Consider the following 17,466-nt stretch of genomic DNA (forward strand, 5'->3'; position numbering starts at 1 on the left):
AGTAGTGGCTTGCCCCTATCTAGTATCCTACTTTAGAAAAGTGGAAGTCAGGAGTTAATCTTGGTAAAAAGAAAAGGCAGATAATTTTAGAGTGCTTATTTGTATAAGCATAGTGTTGTTTTGAATAGTTTTATATGTGTTGCATACAGTAGGTCCTCGGGTTATGTTGGAGATCTGTTCCTACGGCATGACATAACATGATTTCCGCCATAAGTCGGAACCCACCTATGTCATAAGCACCTGCGTCACTCACTTGGAGCACATACACAGCAGTAATGAAGTGAAACAGTGAAAAAAATTTAAAAGAAAGATGACAATTCCTGACCTTTACTTGTGGTAAATAAATAATAAAAAACATAAAGCACATATGTACATACGTCAAAATGACGGAACTTTTTTTTTTTTTTTTTTTTTACAAATGGAGATGGTGATGTAACCATGAAATGACGTACGTCGAGTCCGACGTAACCCGAGGACTGCCTGTACTATTAATTATGGTGTTTTTTTTTCTTTCTGACATGAGCCTGTTAATCAAAATATGTTCTAGACTGGGAGTCGTCAAACTGGTCCACAGACCAGATCAGCACAATTCCTGTTTTGTATGACCTGTGAGCTAAGAAAACATTCTCCCAGAAATAAAGTTTTATTGTAATACAACTATGCTCATCTATGTGCTGTCTATGGCTGTTTTTATGCTGTAAAAGTTGAGTAGTTGCAACAGAGATTCAATGGTCTACAAAGGATAAAATATTTGCTATCTGATCTTTTACAGAAAAAAAAATATTTGCCTTTTCCTGCCTTAGACCATAGACTTGGGAATTTTTAAATTTCTCATTGCTAAGGCAAATTAAACAAAAGATTGAAGCCCATGGCTCTGTGGTTGAGCGTTGACCTATGAACCAATAGGTCATGGTTTGATTCCTGGTCAGAGCATATGCTCGGGTTGTGGGCTTGATCCCCAGTGTGGGGCATGCAGGAGGCAGCTGATCAGTGATTCTTTCTCATCACTGATGTTTCTGTCTCTCTCTCCCTCTCCCTTCCTCTCTGAAATCAACAAAAATATATTTTAAAAAAACACCCTCTTATTCCTGAAGTTCTTTGAATTTGGATTTACTAAAATCCTAGCATTTTAGAATTAAAAGGAATCTCAGAGATAATTTCCTTAATCTTGTTATTTTCCAGATGAAGAAACATATTCAGAGAGAGGTTTTACAATTAAATTATGACTAATTTTTGTTTTGTTAGAAAACAGACTCAGTAGTAATCTGGTAGAGAAACTAATAAACTATATCATGGAACAACTTGCAAAATTCATTGGTCCTCATATTGCAGAGTGTTTGGTTTTCCTTAAACAGTGATTGTCATTATGAATGTTCCTTCTTTGGCATTTTTAAAGTAAACATTTTAAAATAAATATTTAAAGCATGTTAATAGCCTTTGCCTTTCATTACTACACATAATTCTTTCAAATCTCATGGGTAGGGGGTTCTTTGTGTGAAAAGACTAAAAATCTTATAGGATCAATTCCAGACATTCTTCATTAATCTCCTATTTGATACAGGATTTAAAGTGCTAAATCACCAGAAATTCCAAGATGAATTGTTCATGTGTAAGACTGCTTTCTAGAGTTTTTCTTTTATCCATTCTCAGATATTATGAAAAATTTATTTAAGCTTAGTTTTCAAATGCAGTCATGTAATGGGATCTTATCCTATCTAATAAAGAGGTAATATGCTAATTGACCCTCCTGCTGTTGCAAAGATGGTGGCGCCCACAGCCAATAAGGAGGGAATATGCTATTTGACTGCCCCGCCCTCAAAGATGGCAGTGCCCACAGCCAGTAAGGAGGGAATATGCTAATTGACTGCCATGCCCTCAAAGATGGCCACGCGCCTGCCTCCAGAGTCCCCCAGTCCCCTTAGCCCCCCAGTCTCCTAGGGCCACTTGAGGTGCAGGCAAGCCTCAGATGGCAGCTGCCCAGCCGCCCAGGGCCTCCCGAGGCTCAGGTAACCAGGGCCGGCTGAGGCTTGCGCTGCTGGCAGTGGTAGCTGCCGGCAGTGGCAGCAGCAGAGGTGTGATGGGGGCATCGCCTTCCCCTGATCGCTGGGTTGCCTCCCGCCCCTAAGGGCTCCCGGACTGTGAGAGGGGGCAGGCCAGGCTGAGGGACCCCCCTCCAGTGCATGAATTTTCATGCACTGGGCCTTTAGTACTACTAATAAATAGCATTTTTATTTTCTAATGTTGAAATGAGTTTTCATTATATAATGTTTAATTTATTACTGGCTCTTTTTGATAGCCCTCTACTTCTAAAACAATCCAAATCAACAAAGAACACACACAGTAAAATTAATTTCTGGGGATTTGGGAAAGCTGATTCTTCAGCTGATCTATATTCAGGAATTAGTAGGTTCAGTTTTATTTAAATTGTTATAACTAATTAAATGTAAAATGCATAGAAAGAACTCTATCTTGTAATTTGAACATTCAAGAAGTCCATTAAAGCCCGCTTGGTGCGGCTCAAGTGGTTGAGTGTCATCCCAGGTACCAGGAGGTCACAGGTTCAATTCCTGGTCAGGGCACATACCCTGGTTATGGGCTTGATACCCTGTAGAGGGTGTGCAGGAGGGAGCCTTCCTCTCATCAGTGTTTCTATCTCTCTCTCCCTCTCCCTTTTCTCTCTCTGAAATCAATTAAAAAATTTTTGAAGTCTGTTAAGCAAGGCAGATAAAAATATTGATGTATACTGGTGAAAATTTAGGTTCATGATAACTAGGCTTCAGGAAATTCATCTTAATTTGGATTTATATATTCGTTCCTCTGACAGTTCATTTTGAGTGAACTTTGATGCTTTTATAAATTGCATAGAAGGAGCTAACCTTTTAGCAGTTACATACTCCTGTTGCTCAGATAACTGATTTCACTCAAACTTTAGTATAAAGGGAGGTTGGTTTCCTAAGTCATATAAGAAATATTTTCATTAATGTGTTTGTTCATCTAATATTTCTTGAACATCCATGATGTGTCAGACACTGATACAGGTGCTGAAAGTGTGGAGTTGAAGTAGACATTCTTCATGCTCTCACATTACTCGTAGTTGAATAGATTATGTAAGCAGGTATATCTGCTCATGTGTAGCATTTGATAGCTGTTGGTCACTCTCTTTACTTTTGTAGCTTACTCTACTGGGGAAATCTCATTCACATACATGGTTTCCATTACCTTTTTTGCACCACAATCTGCATAAAATAATTCTATGGGTAACTCCTTAATGGACATTTCTGGCTAGATATCCTTTAATGTTTGGTTTATCTATGGATCTATCCTTGGTTCTCTCCTTATTTACTCTTTGTGTAAGGCTCATAGCTATAGCTCTGAACTTTCTTTCAACCCTTCCTTTCTCTTTCATCCTACTTTCTCTTTCTCAAAATAGTATTGGGTTCCAGGTACTTTTCTGGGCAAAGAGCTAGAGTAATAAAAAAGAAAGACATGGTCTCTGCACTCTTGAGGCATACAGGTTGTGAGGGAGTGATGCATTTAACAGATAATCCCATACACAATTATATTTGTAGATTACACAATGAAACACAAGTACAAAATGAAATGAGGGTGTGTATTAGGGAAACTAACCCAGTCTGGGACATTCCTGAGTAAGTGACTCATATACTGGGACCTCAGAGAATAAGAGTGGTTAGCAGGGAATGTGGGAGAATTCCAGGTAGAGGGAGAACCTCTTTGAAAGTCCCTGAGGAGCTTAGCCAGTCCAGACCATTGAAAAAGATGTCTTTGTGGCTGGAGTATGAAGAACAAGTTGGAAATGACTGCAGAATGAGGCAGGAGAGACTGGCAGAGGTCAGATATCGGTAGAGGAGCTTTTAAGCCTTCATTTCCTTTAGACCAGTGGTTCTCAACCTTCTGGCCCTTTAAATATAGTTCCTCATGTTGTGACCCAACCATAAAATTATTTTCGTTGCTACTTCATAACTGTAATGTTGCTACTGTTATGAATCATAATGTAAATATCTGATATGCAGGGATTGTCTTAGGCGACCCCTGTGAAAGGGTCGTTTGACCGCCAAAGGGGTCGCGACCCACAGGTTGAGAACCACTGCTTTAGACTTTATCCTAAGAGAATCGAGAAGATATTAATAGAGTTGTTTGGTATGTGTGTGTTGTTGTTGTTTTCTATGTTTTTGGTGTTTTTTTTTTCATTTGTTTCTTTTTGTCAATAGTTTTAAGTGGGGGAATTACCTACTCAGATTTGTGTTTTAAGGAGTTGACTTGCGTTTTTAATGTGAAGAATGGATTGAAGGGGACGCAAATATCAATGTGCAGAAATGTGTTATGAAGGTTTTGCAGTGGTCCAGGCAGGATGTGGTGGTGACTTAGATTATTAGCTTAGCAGCAGTAGAGATGTAGGTAAATTCAAGAACTGTATGATATACAATTGACAGGATTTCGTGATTATTTTGGTTTATGGAGTGAAGCTGAAGGAAGTGTCAAGGAAAAAATTTACATATGCTTGTTCACATCTACCTTGTTAACATTTTAGAATCTTCAAAATCTTTTTCATTAGTCAAACATCTTCAAAATCAAATCCATTTTTTTCTTTCGCAAAGTAATTCTTCCTTTTGACTTCCATACTTTTGTGAATGACATCCCTACCTCTAAGTGACTTAGCCTTACTACAGCTTCCACTAATTGGTTACCAAGTGTTATGGATTTGAACTCTGTATTATGTAGAGTCTCTTTCTTCTCCTCTTCCTCCTCCTCTTCCTCTCCCCCCTTCTGCTCCTGCTTCTTCTCCCTCTTCACATTTTGTCTTTATTATAGCAATAGCACCCTCTTGCTTTTTATCCAAGTCACTGAGCTCCTTGAGGGCAAGAACTGTCTTTTTTATCTAAATTTAGTACCTAGAAGTGTGTACTTCAGCATGATAGACATAAAAATATTAAATGAAATTAAAATAAAATGTTTTCTTTGAGTCATATTTCTTCCACTCTAATTCTCATTATTTGCCTCATTTATTTTTTCTTTCTCAGAGTCATTTAGGGACTTCCTTTTGCTTATAAGAATAATTTGGCCTCAGGGCTGTGAGGTAATGAAAAACTGGCTGCTGGATGTGAGAAGTCTATGAGTTGGGGTTTATTTATAGTAATTTGCCAAAAATGGACTCCTGGCCATTTTTGCACTGTAGTCCTCACTACTACAAAGAGCAGATTTTTCTGGGAAGGGAACATAGTTGATATTTATTAGCATTTCCACTGTTAAATAAAGTTTAAAAACCTCCATTTGATGCCTTTAAATTTTTTTAAATTTTATAAAACTATTTGCAGAATTCAAGTCTTTTATCATTTCATGTGTATTGCTTAGATAATCTAGTATTGTGTTATTTCAATAGCTACATTATATGGTAGTATCTTATATGTATATCTAGAGCAGGGGTCCTCAAACATTTTAAACAGGGGGCCAGTTCACTGTCCCTCAGACCGTTGGAGGACCGGACTATAGTTTAAAAAAAAAACTATGAACAAATTCCTATGCACAGTGCACAAATCTTATTTTGAAGTAAAAAAACAAAACGGGAACAAATACAATATTTGTATTTGCATGTGGCCCGAGGGCCGTAGTTTGAGGACCCCTGATCTAGAGTATATTGTTTCATAGAAAGAAAGTTTGTAGGATACATATTTAAGTCTCTACTTTGGAAGTACCTATTTTTAATAGCTTTGTATGTTCTAATATTGAACTTTCATAATTTTTCCACGTTTTTGCATTTTTAGGAATAAGAAAATTTTAAATAAGAAGAAGTTGAAAAGAAAACAGAAGAGCAAATCAAAAGTCAAGACAAGAAGCAAGGTAAAACTGCTGGCAGTTTATCAGAAATAAGGAATTTTTTTATATAGTAATTTGAATTACAATGCCAAGATTAAAAAGGTGTGAGTATAATTAGCACATCATTTCACGTCTCTGTGTTAAAGTAATTTTTTAGAAGCCTCTTAGTATTTAATTACACTGCTTAGCTTCATATTTTGATCAGTAGCCTAGAAGTTAATAACTGGATCCTGAAAATTGTTTATTATTTATTCTTATTTTTGATTTGGGGGAAACATAACCATTTCTCTTCTTTTTTACACTCTGACTACCTGTACTACAAACTGAGTAAAATTGGCTTGTGAGTTGGGACCCGAATTTGGGTTCATCATATGCCTATGCATGTGTCATGAATTAGGGAGAATCTTGGTGCATCTATATTGCTCTGAGATTCTTTTGACTGGGTGGCAGTGCAAAAGAAAATGCAATATAGAATATTTTAATTAGGTGGGATCTTAGCAATCAAAGATCTCATTTTCTACCTAATACAAAAATCTTTGCTATAAAATCCATCTAGTTTTTTCTTAAACATTTTCAGGGTCCAGATTCTGCTTTCTATATAAGAGTCTCTTTTCTTTTGAACAGTACTAAGAAGCCTAGATAGGAGGAAGAGAAGAGTCATAACTATGATTTCTGAACAGCTCCACTTTTGGTTAATATAGCTTAGCTTGGCCTGTATATCATATTTAAGTTCTAGAGACAGTTTCCTGCTCTTTCCAATTAGTGTTCTTGCTATTGTAACTGAGAGAAATCAACTTTAAAGTAGTAAACAAACAAAAAACTTCCAAAAGGATAAGGGACAAAATTTATTTGGTGGCTCTATCTTGAGACAGAGATGGATTCAGGGATTAAATAATTCATCAAATCTATGTCTTTGTCTCTTGCTTCGGTGTGGGCTTATTGCCTGTGGCTGAGCACTAAGGCTGCTGGCAGCTCCATCTTCATTTTCTTTGAGCAAGAGACATCTCTCCTACTGGTTCTAGCAGAATGTCTTGGGTATGATTTTTTTATTAACCTGTATCATTTACATTGGTGTTGAAGATTAGGTACTTTGGTTAGAGGTGAGCACCCCAATGAGCAAGCCATGTAAAATGGGAGAAGGGTTACCCTAAGGAAAATGTTGCTGGGTGGCCAGATAATATATTTTCACTCTATCACCTCTTACTACTTCTGCTTTTGAGATAGAAGAGAAAAGTGGAGAGCATTCTTAATATACTTACTATATATATAAAAAAATTAACAGATTTATATTCATTTAGATTTCCAACCTCCTCTACCCCTTATCCACTTTTTGGATTTATGTGCAGAGTCATAGTATGGGAATCTTGAAGATCTTTTTAAGTTCTTTTAAGCTTTCATTTAGTGATATTCCTAAAGGTGGTAGTATATGATATCAGGATAATGTGGGATAGTCAAGGTTTTTTTGTCCCTTTCAATTCTGTCTCTATCTTTGTGCCCTTTGTAATTCTCAGTTCTTGTCTAGCTTCAGGTTTTATATCTGCTATCGCCTTTATAGGAGCAGCTTGTAATAAGAATGATATAAAAATGCATTCTTTTATTCCTCAAATATTAATTGCATACTGACTATGTGTAGGTATTATGCTAGATATTTGGGATAGGAAGATAAATAAGAAACATTTCCTACTTATGATAAGCATATAAAATAGTAACATTTTTTTAGTCACCTTGCCCTCTGTTACTGTTTTTGGACTATTTTTCATCCACCCTGTTTTTAAAAAAGTTATGTAAAAAATGCCAATGGGCTTTTTTCCCCATATTTTTTAAAAACAAGTATTTCTTTTCAGCAAAACAAACTAACAAAAAATCCATTTATCTATATTACCATATCTCCTTTCTTACTGTCATTGACCCCTCTACTAGTATTTCTCCTCATCTATTAGCCATGTCCTTTATTTAATTCCTTCTTATTCAGTTTAGTTACCACAGTTGTTGGTTTTTTGTTTTTTTTTGGAATAACTCTTGCTTAATTAATCTACAGTATTAGTTCCCTATGGCTGCTGTACCAAATCACACAAACTTGCTGGTTTAAAACAGTGCAAATTATCTTACAGTTCTCAAAGTCTGAAGTTCAAAATGAGTCTCACTGGACTAAAGTTAAGATGTATATAAGGCTATATTCCTCTGGAGTCTCTAGGAGAGAATTCTTTTTTCTTTTTTTTTTTTTTTTTTTACCTTTTCCAGCTTTAGAGGCTGCCTGTATCCCCTTCTTCAGGCAGGGGATACAGGCAGCCTCTAAAGCTTAGTATTGCAAACTCAAAGCCAGCAATGGTTGGTTGAGTTTTCTCATGCTGCATCACTCCAACACTTTCTCCTTCTCTGACTGTCCTGACACCCTCTCACATTTATAAGGACCATTGTGATTAATTGGACCCACCCAGGTAATCCACATAAATCTCTCCATCCTAAGATTTAATTTAATCATGTCTTAAGGGCCCTTTTACCAGGTGAGGTAACATAGTCACAGGTTCCTGGGATTAGGGTGAATACATTTTTGCAGGCCATTATTCTGCCTACCACATCTTCCTTTCCTCCATCTATATTTGTTGCATCCATCTTACAAAACTCAATCTTATACGAATCCAGCTGTTTTCTCTTCTCCTTCAGAGAATATCATGTGCTGCTAAGAGGAGTTTAAAAAAGAGTTAATTGGTACCAGTACATGTTCAAATGAACCTTCCATAGCCAGACTATCTTCTTATTTTTTCTGGTCAATTAGGTCTTTCATTTTCTCCTATTACTATTTCAGACCTTTGCTAGTCTCCTCAGACTTCTGATAAATCCTACCCTCTAGCAAATGACTTTACTTTTTTATAGGAGAAATAAAATCCGTTACACAGGAAATTTCCTCAACATCCTGCTTCAAATGGGTCTTAGGTCAGTATCTTAGTAGCAGAACCTGAGACTGGGATTTGAAGTGTACATTTTAGTGAGTTTTGAATGATACAATCAAGGTTCAGAAAATTTTCATCATCCCTGGGAGTTTCCTCTTCCTTTGCTGCATTCCATTTCTCCCTGAAGCCCTGGGTGTAGGCAACCACAGATGTATTTTTTGTGTGGTTATAGATTATTTGTCATTTTCTAGAATTTCATATAAATGTGATCATACAGTGTGTACTTTTTAATATTTGGCTTCTTTCCCTCAGGATAGTGATTTTGAGTTGTGTACATGTTGTGCATATTAACCAGCTTAGTCTATTTTTTGCTGATTAGTTATCCCATTATATGGATATATCCTGATTTGTTAATCCATTCACCCTTTTGACATTTACATGTTGTTTCCAGTTTATGGCCATTGCAGATGAAGCTTTTATGAACATTTATCTAGTAGTCTTTGTGTGAATATATGTGTTGGTGGGTTTTTTTGTGGGGGGGGGGTGGTGTAAATATCTAGGAGTAGAATGATTAGGTAGTGTTTCCTTCCATGACTTGCCAGAGGATTCAGAAGACCCAAAGCAATTTATACTAATGACTAAGACTTAGTACAACAAAAGGTACATACAGAGTAGGCAGCAGGAAAAAAATGTTTTGGAGGTGTCTAAGGAGTTATGGCACAGGCTTCCTAATTTTCCCCTGGACATGCTTCCTCTTAGGCAGTGAACTACAGGGGTATGTGTAGAATGTTTCTGCCCAGGAAAGCTCATTAGAGTAAGGATCCAAGACTTTTATGGGGGTCTGGTCATATAGTCATATCCTGCTGTACAGCCAGCATGGCAAGTGAATCTCAGGTGATATCACATAGTATATCACAGATTGAAACTCAGGTTCAATCTTGATATTTGTACAAAGCAATAGGACAAGCCAGAATCATCAATAGCTAACAAAGAAAACTCTAAAGACCACATTCCCAAGGATTTACCAAGGATCAGTCATGGTTCCCTTGGAGAATTACAAGGAATAAGAAATCATACCTGCAGTGTTAACTCTTTCCTCACAGGAGTACAATTGCTGGAATTTATTGTAAGCACATGTTTAATTTTATAAGAAACTGCCACACTTTTTCCAAGGTAGCAGTATCATTTTACATTCCTTTTAGCAATGTGTGAGAGATCCAGTTTCTCCACATTCTCACCAGCATTTGTTATCACTATTTTTTATTCTAGCCAGTGTGATAGGTATGTTATATATATATAATTTTGTTTTAATTTATATTTCCTAATGTTTTATGATATTGAACCTTTTTCTATGTGCTTATTTTATTTGCCTTCTGTATATCTTCTTTAGTGATATGTCTGTTAATGTGTCTTGCCCATTTTTTTGACTGGATTACCTGTTTGTTTTTTACTGTTGAGTTTTGAAAATTCTTTGTATATTCTAGATGCTAGTCCTTTGTCGGGTATGTGGTTTGCCAATATTTTCTTCCAGTCTGTAACTTACTTTATTTTTAATCCTCACCCAAGGACATGCTTATTGATTTTAGAAAGAGGGGATGGGGGGGGGGAGAGAGAGAGAGAGAAAGAGAGAGAGAGAGAGAGAGAGAGAGAGAGAGAGAGAGAGAGAGAGAACATTGATGTGAGAAGAACATCTATTGATTGGGATCAAACTTGAAACCTAGGAATGTGCCCTGACCTTTTAATATATGGGATGATGCTCCAACCAACTGATTCAACTGATTCACTCTGACCAGGGCTCCCAGTCTGTAACTGTAATGTTATTTTAAAATTATATTTTCAGTTATTCACTTCTAGTATACAGATATATTACTCATTTTTACATAGAGAGCTGGTATCCTGTGACTTGGCTAAATCTACACCTTATTTCTAATGGCTTTTTTTGCAGACTTCTTAAGATTCTTTAAGCATCTTCTGCAAATAAAGGCATTTTGTTTTCTAGAAGATACTTTCTAAGTATACTTCTTATTTCTTTTTCTTGGCTTATTGCACTGGCATATCTGGTACAGTTTTGAATCAAATTGCTTAGAATAGATATCTTTGCCTTGTTTGCAGTCTTAGTTTGCAAGCATTGTTTTTTACTGTGTTAGCTATGGTATGCATATGGGAAATTACACTGCTTTTCCAGTGTTGAGCCAACCTTGATTTTGGGTTATCATGATGTGTTATCTTTTTATATATTGTTAGATTTGGATTGCTAATATTTTCTTTTTTAAATATCTCTAGAGGACATATTCACATATTATGTCTCAGTTAACTTTAGTACATTTTTTATTTAATAAAGAGTTTTTCATTTTTCACCAATTATTTATGGAAGAAGTGTAGCATTTTTTGAGATCAAGTGTTTTTGGTACTTGAGTTATCATTTTATTTATCTTGCATACTTCCTAGAAATACTCTAATTGTTGGAACTTGCATTTGTACAATATCTTAAACCAGTCGTCTGTATATTTATAATGTAAATGTTGATATAAAAGAGTGGTTGTGGTCTGATGAATAAAATGCTGGGAGAAGACAGAAATTATTTAATTTTAACAATTAAATTACTAAGCATGTGATTTTTATCAAGTATTTATCAAGACTGATAGCAAAGAAACAGCTTTAGGAAAGTGTATGTTCATAATCTACAGTTTTCATAGTATTGCCACTATTTGAATGAGAATGAAATTTGAAGAATTAACTAAAATTAAGGGTTTTTCTTTTTAGCCCTAATATCTGTTTAAATCCCTATATCTACTTTTAAAAGAAATAAAAATGTAATACAACATTTGTGGTAAGTCATTGAGACTCTACAATACATTTGGTGTCTCTTAGAAAAGCCCCCAATTAATGTCCTTTGAGACTATAGCAATTAAGCTATATTGGCTCATTTCCCATCATGGGATAATAAGGTATTCCTAAGTTCTTCACCTGCCCCTTTCTAGCCCTTGTCAAGTTGGTTATTGCTGTGTTACTCAGAAAGTAATGAAGTATAGTAGAAAGGGCACTATAAGTAGATTTAGATTATTTTTGCTCTGCCAATTATGTGACTTCTGCAGGTCATCTAGCATGTCTAATTCTAATATTTTTATTTTTTTATTTAAAATTAGAATTGATGATGGAAATGAATATGAAATTGAAGTATTATATCTTGTATTTCAGTCTGAAAACTTGGAGAATACAGTAATCATACCAGATATCAAACTACATAGCAATCCTTCTGCATTTAATATTTATTGCAATGTACGCCATTGCGTTCTGGAATGGCAGAAAAAGGAAACATCATTGGCAGCTGCATCTAAGAACTCTGTTCAGAGTGGAGAATCAGATAGTGATGAAGAGGAGGAATCCAAAGAGCCCCCTATCAAGCTTCCAAAGGTAAGTCACTAAGTTCCACTTAGATGCATAACGTATGGGTGTCTTGGCTATTACACATATATTTGCATTGCTAAAATACCTTGCTTTTTATAAGATTGTGCACTAAAAATGACGTGGCTTAAGAGTAAAAATAGGTTTGGAGCAGACCAGGAAAGCTCTATGCAACTTTATAACTGGAGTGCTAACAAAGTTAATAATTGGTAACTCAAGGGAGTACTTGGAAAACCCAGGAAAGGGAGATCAATAAGTTGGAGTCTATACAGTGGAAATGGTGCTTTGAAGGCATGGAGTTATTGCTGATGGAAGTGGAGATCTGAGCCTGTGGGCTGCCATTATGGTGGGCCCAGGAGAAGTGCCAGCTACCACAAAGCCAAGAAAAACCATGGAAAGCTGGGGGTGCTGCCCGCTGGGGAGGGAGCTCTTGTACAGGTACACATTTTTATTTTTCTTGAAATAGAACTAGAAGGGCTCCTGTCTGTGCAGTAGCTGAGCTGAGAGCTTTTACCTTTTTTTCCGAAGGTTATTGTTGTACTCTTGCTATTCTGGCTCCCTTGCCTAGGAAAAATTACATATGAACCAACAAAACTTCCACATTGTTCCGAGATTGCTCCCTTATTTACCAGAGGCATGTAAGCTAATTGATGTAATAGAAATAGGTACTATAGTAGAACAAACTATTCTTAAAGTACTCTGTTCTATTAAAGTATTGGTATATTTCAAGACTATAATGTTATTATATATATTTTTTTTCTTTTCTGTATAGTAGGTGTAGTTAGTAATTCTAAAAAGAATGGGCAAAAATGTAGACATTTAAAAAATGTACCTTTGTCATAAATGATGTATGTGTCTGCTTTTTTCTAAATACAGACATTTTAGAATGATTTTTTCGTAAATGATTCATGTATGTTGTCCTTTTATTAAACTAATACCTTAAGACTATGCCTTGAAAATGTCTTTATATGTGTATATGGCATATCATATAAATATTTTATTACTTGGAAATAGCAGCTAAGGTACAACTTGTGTTTCTGATCTGGTTTCTTTCACACACTTCACGGTGGATATTTTTAAGGGTACCACTGTCCTTAATCATTACTGTTGATTTCTTCTCACCTTATTCTCAGCAGATGACTTGCTTCCTATTTCATAGGGTAATAGAGGTTTTGTGATTTTCCTCATTCAGCCTATTAACAACCATCTTCAGGTGTCCTTATCTCTTCTCTTTCCCTTAGTCCCTATCTCTTCAGTGTCCTTAATTGTACCTCCTCCAGTAGCTTCTTTCTTTAACTTAAAACAAACTGGCTCATCTTTCCATGTGAACCTCTCCAGTTAGAGATCCTGGTCTCTAATTCTTATTTCTTATACTTAATTAGGGGAGGTTGAGGAAAAATACATTGTTAAGTTAGGATATGAGCCTATGTAATATACTTTTGATAACAATTCTATTCTATGTGTGGGTAATTCACACTGTACTATAATTACCCAGCTTAAGTTTAGCATTGGGAAGGAAAATAAAAACCCTGAGAAATCTTTCACACAGATCTTCAGATTTTGAACAGTAAGCTGTAGTTGAAATGAAAAGATACTGCACAGTTGAAAACAACCAACCCTTAGAATGGTTTTAATGAGTATTAAAAAAATAAAATATCAGGCATTTTTTAACATAGTTGAAACTATAAAAAGATTCTAAGTCAAAAGGGATCTTTCAAAGAAAATCAGATAATCCAAATAATTAAAATGAGTTTTTCATCAAATACTGATCCATCAGGAAAAAGGGTATACAGATTAAGAACATGGGGAGTAGAGTCAAACTGCCTGGGTTCAAACACTCACCATTAAACATACTAGCTGTGTGAATCTGGGAAAGTTATTCAACCTCTGTGTGCCTTAGTTTTGACATGTATGAAATGGGGATAATACCTATTCAGAGTTGTAGTGTGAAGATTCTGTGAATTAGTAAATGTCAAATGCATGCCTGCTCAATAAATGATATCTGTAGTTATAAATATCAGTTAGGTACAAACAAGAAAATGTGTAGGTGCAAATAAATTTTATTACTTTTCAAGGAACTCTTCATTTTATTAGGAAATACTTTATATCCAGGGAAATGAAGCTTCTTGTATGCCCACCACTGCCACTACACTAATTCCAACCCCCATTAATACTTTTTAGACTACTGCTGTACTGTCTGCTCTAATCTCACCACTCTCTCATGGATCTGTCTTACTAACAACCAGTATCTTTACTAAAAAATACAAGTTTGATCAAACTCTTTTGTTCAAAATCTTCAATAATTCCAATTCACAAGACAAAATCTGAAAGTGGTTACATGACATCTAAGGCCCTTCATGGGCCAAACTTCTGCTCTCTGCCTTTTGCCCTAATCCGCCACTCCACTCTAGCCAAAATAGACCACTGGTACTTTCCTAATGATGCTGTTTCTTCTGCCTAAAAGTGCATCTTCAGTCAGTGTTGCATCCTTACTCCCCGGTGTGTTCCACTATACCTACCATGCCCCTATCAACCCTTAAGACACTAGACGTGCCTCTTATCCTTACTACACATAACTTCCTTAAGGGTTGGGACAATGTTGCATCATTTTGAATATAATATAATATAATATAATATAATATAATACAATATAATATAATATAATATAATAATATAATTAATATAATATAATAAATATAAGCTAAGCTATAAACTCAAAAACTTTTACTGAATTAAGAAGTAAATTAGTCTATGTAAGTCTACTTCTTTTAATAAAATATCTGGCATGACTAGCCTCAAATGTGACTAGATGGGAAGTGTGACTCCTAAATTTCATTATTACAAATTATGTAGCTACCCAGGCCAGTGTGGCTTAGTGGTTGAGTGTGGACCAATGAACCAGGAGGTCACAGTTAGATTCCCGGTCAGAGTACATGCCCGGGTTGCATTCTCGATTCTCAGTAGGGGGCATGCAGGAGGCAGCTGATCAATGATTCTCTCTCATCATGGATGCTTCTATCCCTCTCTCCCTCTCCCTTCCTCTCTCCAAAATCAATAATAATAAAACAATTATGTAGCTATAAAATTTGGAACTCTTTAGAGGATCTGGAAATTAGATAATTAAAGACAATTTGAGCTGTGTAAAAACTGTTTTGAGTAAAAAAAACTTAATATAGAAACATTTAGGTGGGGATTAAAAAAAAGTCCTTTTTAAAATGTTAATGATTAATGATCCACAAAAAACATAAAGCAAAAAAACCCTGACAAGCAAGGTCTATATAACAAATTTATTTTAACTTTTAAAAGTCAAAAAGAGGAAAAAATTGTTTCAAACGGATACTTTAACAACAACAAAAAACTCTCTCCATTATGTGAGAGAAAAAGGAAGAGAGAAAGAAACCTTAGGTGAGGAGAAGGAAAGTAAGTCACACATTCAGGAGGAGCACGAGAGGAACAACAGAGAAAATGAAAGAACTGACATAAAAGACTAGCATCTGGAACAAAGGCACAGACCTGTCAAAAGAAAAGCAAAATGCCAGCATTTCTTGCCTACCCTCAAATTCCAATCACTTCAAACCCTAAAGACCTCATCAACTCTTCTTCTGTGTCAGTCCTTTATGTCATGTAAATGGCTGCCAAAAACATCACCTGTTTCACTCCCCACCCTGCCCTAACCCATAGCATTCTGACTGCCTCTCTCTCCCCTCTAGATTTTTATTTTTTGTTATTTGTAAATGTTGTCTGTACCAGATATTTACTTTATATAAAAAGTTTTTAAGAAAATAGTATACTTCACTCGATAGTAGTATATAAATCTGCTTCTGTTTTCCTCTTGAACTTTTAAAAATGTATTTTGGAAGTACTAGAACTGATAATCAGGATTGTAATAGAATAGGATACAAGTTATAATGGCAAAGAGATAATTATTAAATCTAAATGTGATGTAATTAAATTCTCTTGTTCACACTTATTAGTGAAATAATAAAATCACCTTTGGAAATATATGATTGGAGGAGAGGAAAATAAAACTTTGAAAGGCTCATTCAATCATTTTTCTTATGCCAAGTATGTTTTTATCTCACTTTTCCCAGTAGTGATATTGGATTGGCTATATCAGGGAGTTATTTGGATTTTGTGTTCTTTCAGGTATAATAGAGAGCCTTCATGATTTAATTATTTAAAAGCAACAGTAAAGGTAAAATTCAGAAAATTCACAAAAGACTTTTCTGAAGAGAAGTGGAAGACCATGTTCATTGGTAGTTATGGTTTATTATTGAACGTATTAAAGCTTATTGCGTTATCTGATTATCATAATGAACTATTTAAAAGTTACATTTATTGATTTATTTTGCTAATTATAAAGATAGTACATATTGTAGATAATTGAAAAATGCAGAAAATTTTTTATAAAGAGGAAATATGAATTAAAAGTTAGAAAGTACTTCTAAAATCCTAATAACCAAAAATACCCACTAGAAACTTTTTTATGTACACACATTAAAAATATGTCTGCACAAATGAAATCATACTGTATTTGATGTATTACATAGTTTTCTTCTTATATACTCTTTCTTCCTAATATTGAGGGAGCAGGAAGTATAGTGTGCTGTTCTCAGTGACTGTAAGTCAGGCTTCAAAGTGTAAAGTGTATTTGCTGCACAACCCGCAGCTGGTGGAGCGAGTGGCGGCCTATCCAGGCGTGCGGCGCAGCTCACTACCTTGGCCCTGCTGCAGGCCCAGCCGTGCAGCCAGGACGCAGCCCAGCATCTGGGAGGGTCCTGGTTCGATTCTGATTAAGGACATGTTCCTAGGTAGCAGGCTCCTCCCTGGCCGGGGCCCAGGTCAGGGCTCATGCAGGAGGCAACCAATCGAAGTGTCCCTCTTACATTGATGGTTCTCTATGTCTTTTCCTCTCTCTTCTACGCTCTCTAAAAATCAATGGAAAAATATCCTCAGGTGAGGATAAAAAAAAAAAAAGAAAGAAAGAAATGTCATATACTATGAAAGAGACATCTTGAAAATGCCTAAAGAAAGTTGTTATTTTTTCGTGGTGAAGGGACTGGAGTCCATGTTGATGAAAACAGCTTGGTGGCTGCGGCAGCCGGCAGTGGCAGCAGCAGCGGGGTGATGGGGGTGGCGTCGTCTTCTGATCAGCCCGGTTGCCTCCCACAGAGGGAGGCCAGCTGCAGCTAAGCTGTCAGTAGGACATCCCCTGAGGGCTCCCGGACTATGAGAGGGGGCAGGCTGAACTGAGGGACCACCCCCCCCTCCTCCAGTGCACGAATTTTGTGCACTGAGTCTCGTGTGTGTGTGTGTGTGTGTGTGTGTGTGTGCATAT

At 36.1% G+C, this 17,466-nt stretch overlaps 1 protein-coding gene across 1 annotated transcript in view; it reads left to right on the top strand.

Moving 5' to 3' along the window:
* Window positions 1-17,466, top strand: part of MYCBP2 (MYC binding protein 2, E3 ubiquitin protein ligase) — a 275,789-nt gene that overhangs the window by 33,111 nt on the left and 225,212 nt on the right. The window contains exons 2-3 of the mRNA XM_023751731.1: window positions 5,781-5,856; window positions 11,922-12,137. Of these exons, the coding sequence (XP_023607499.1) occupies window positions 5,781-5,856; window positions 11,922-12,137 (292 nt within the window). The remainder of the gene's footprint in view (window positions 1-5,780; window positions 5,857-11,921; window positions 12,138-17,466) is intronic.

Source organism: Myotis lucifugus, unplaced genomic scaffold (assembly GCF_000147115.1).
Source record: "Myotis lucifugus unplaced genomic scaffold, Myoluc2.0 scaffold_24, whole genome shotgun sequence".
Lineage (NCBI taxonomy): Eukaryota > Metazoa > Chordata > Mammalia > Chiroptera > Vespertilionidae > Myotis > Myotis lucifugus.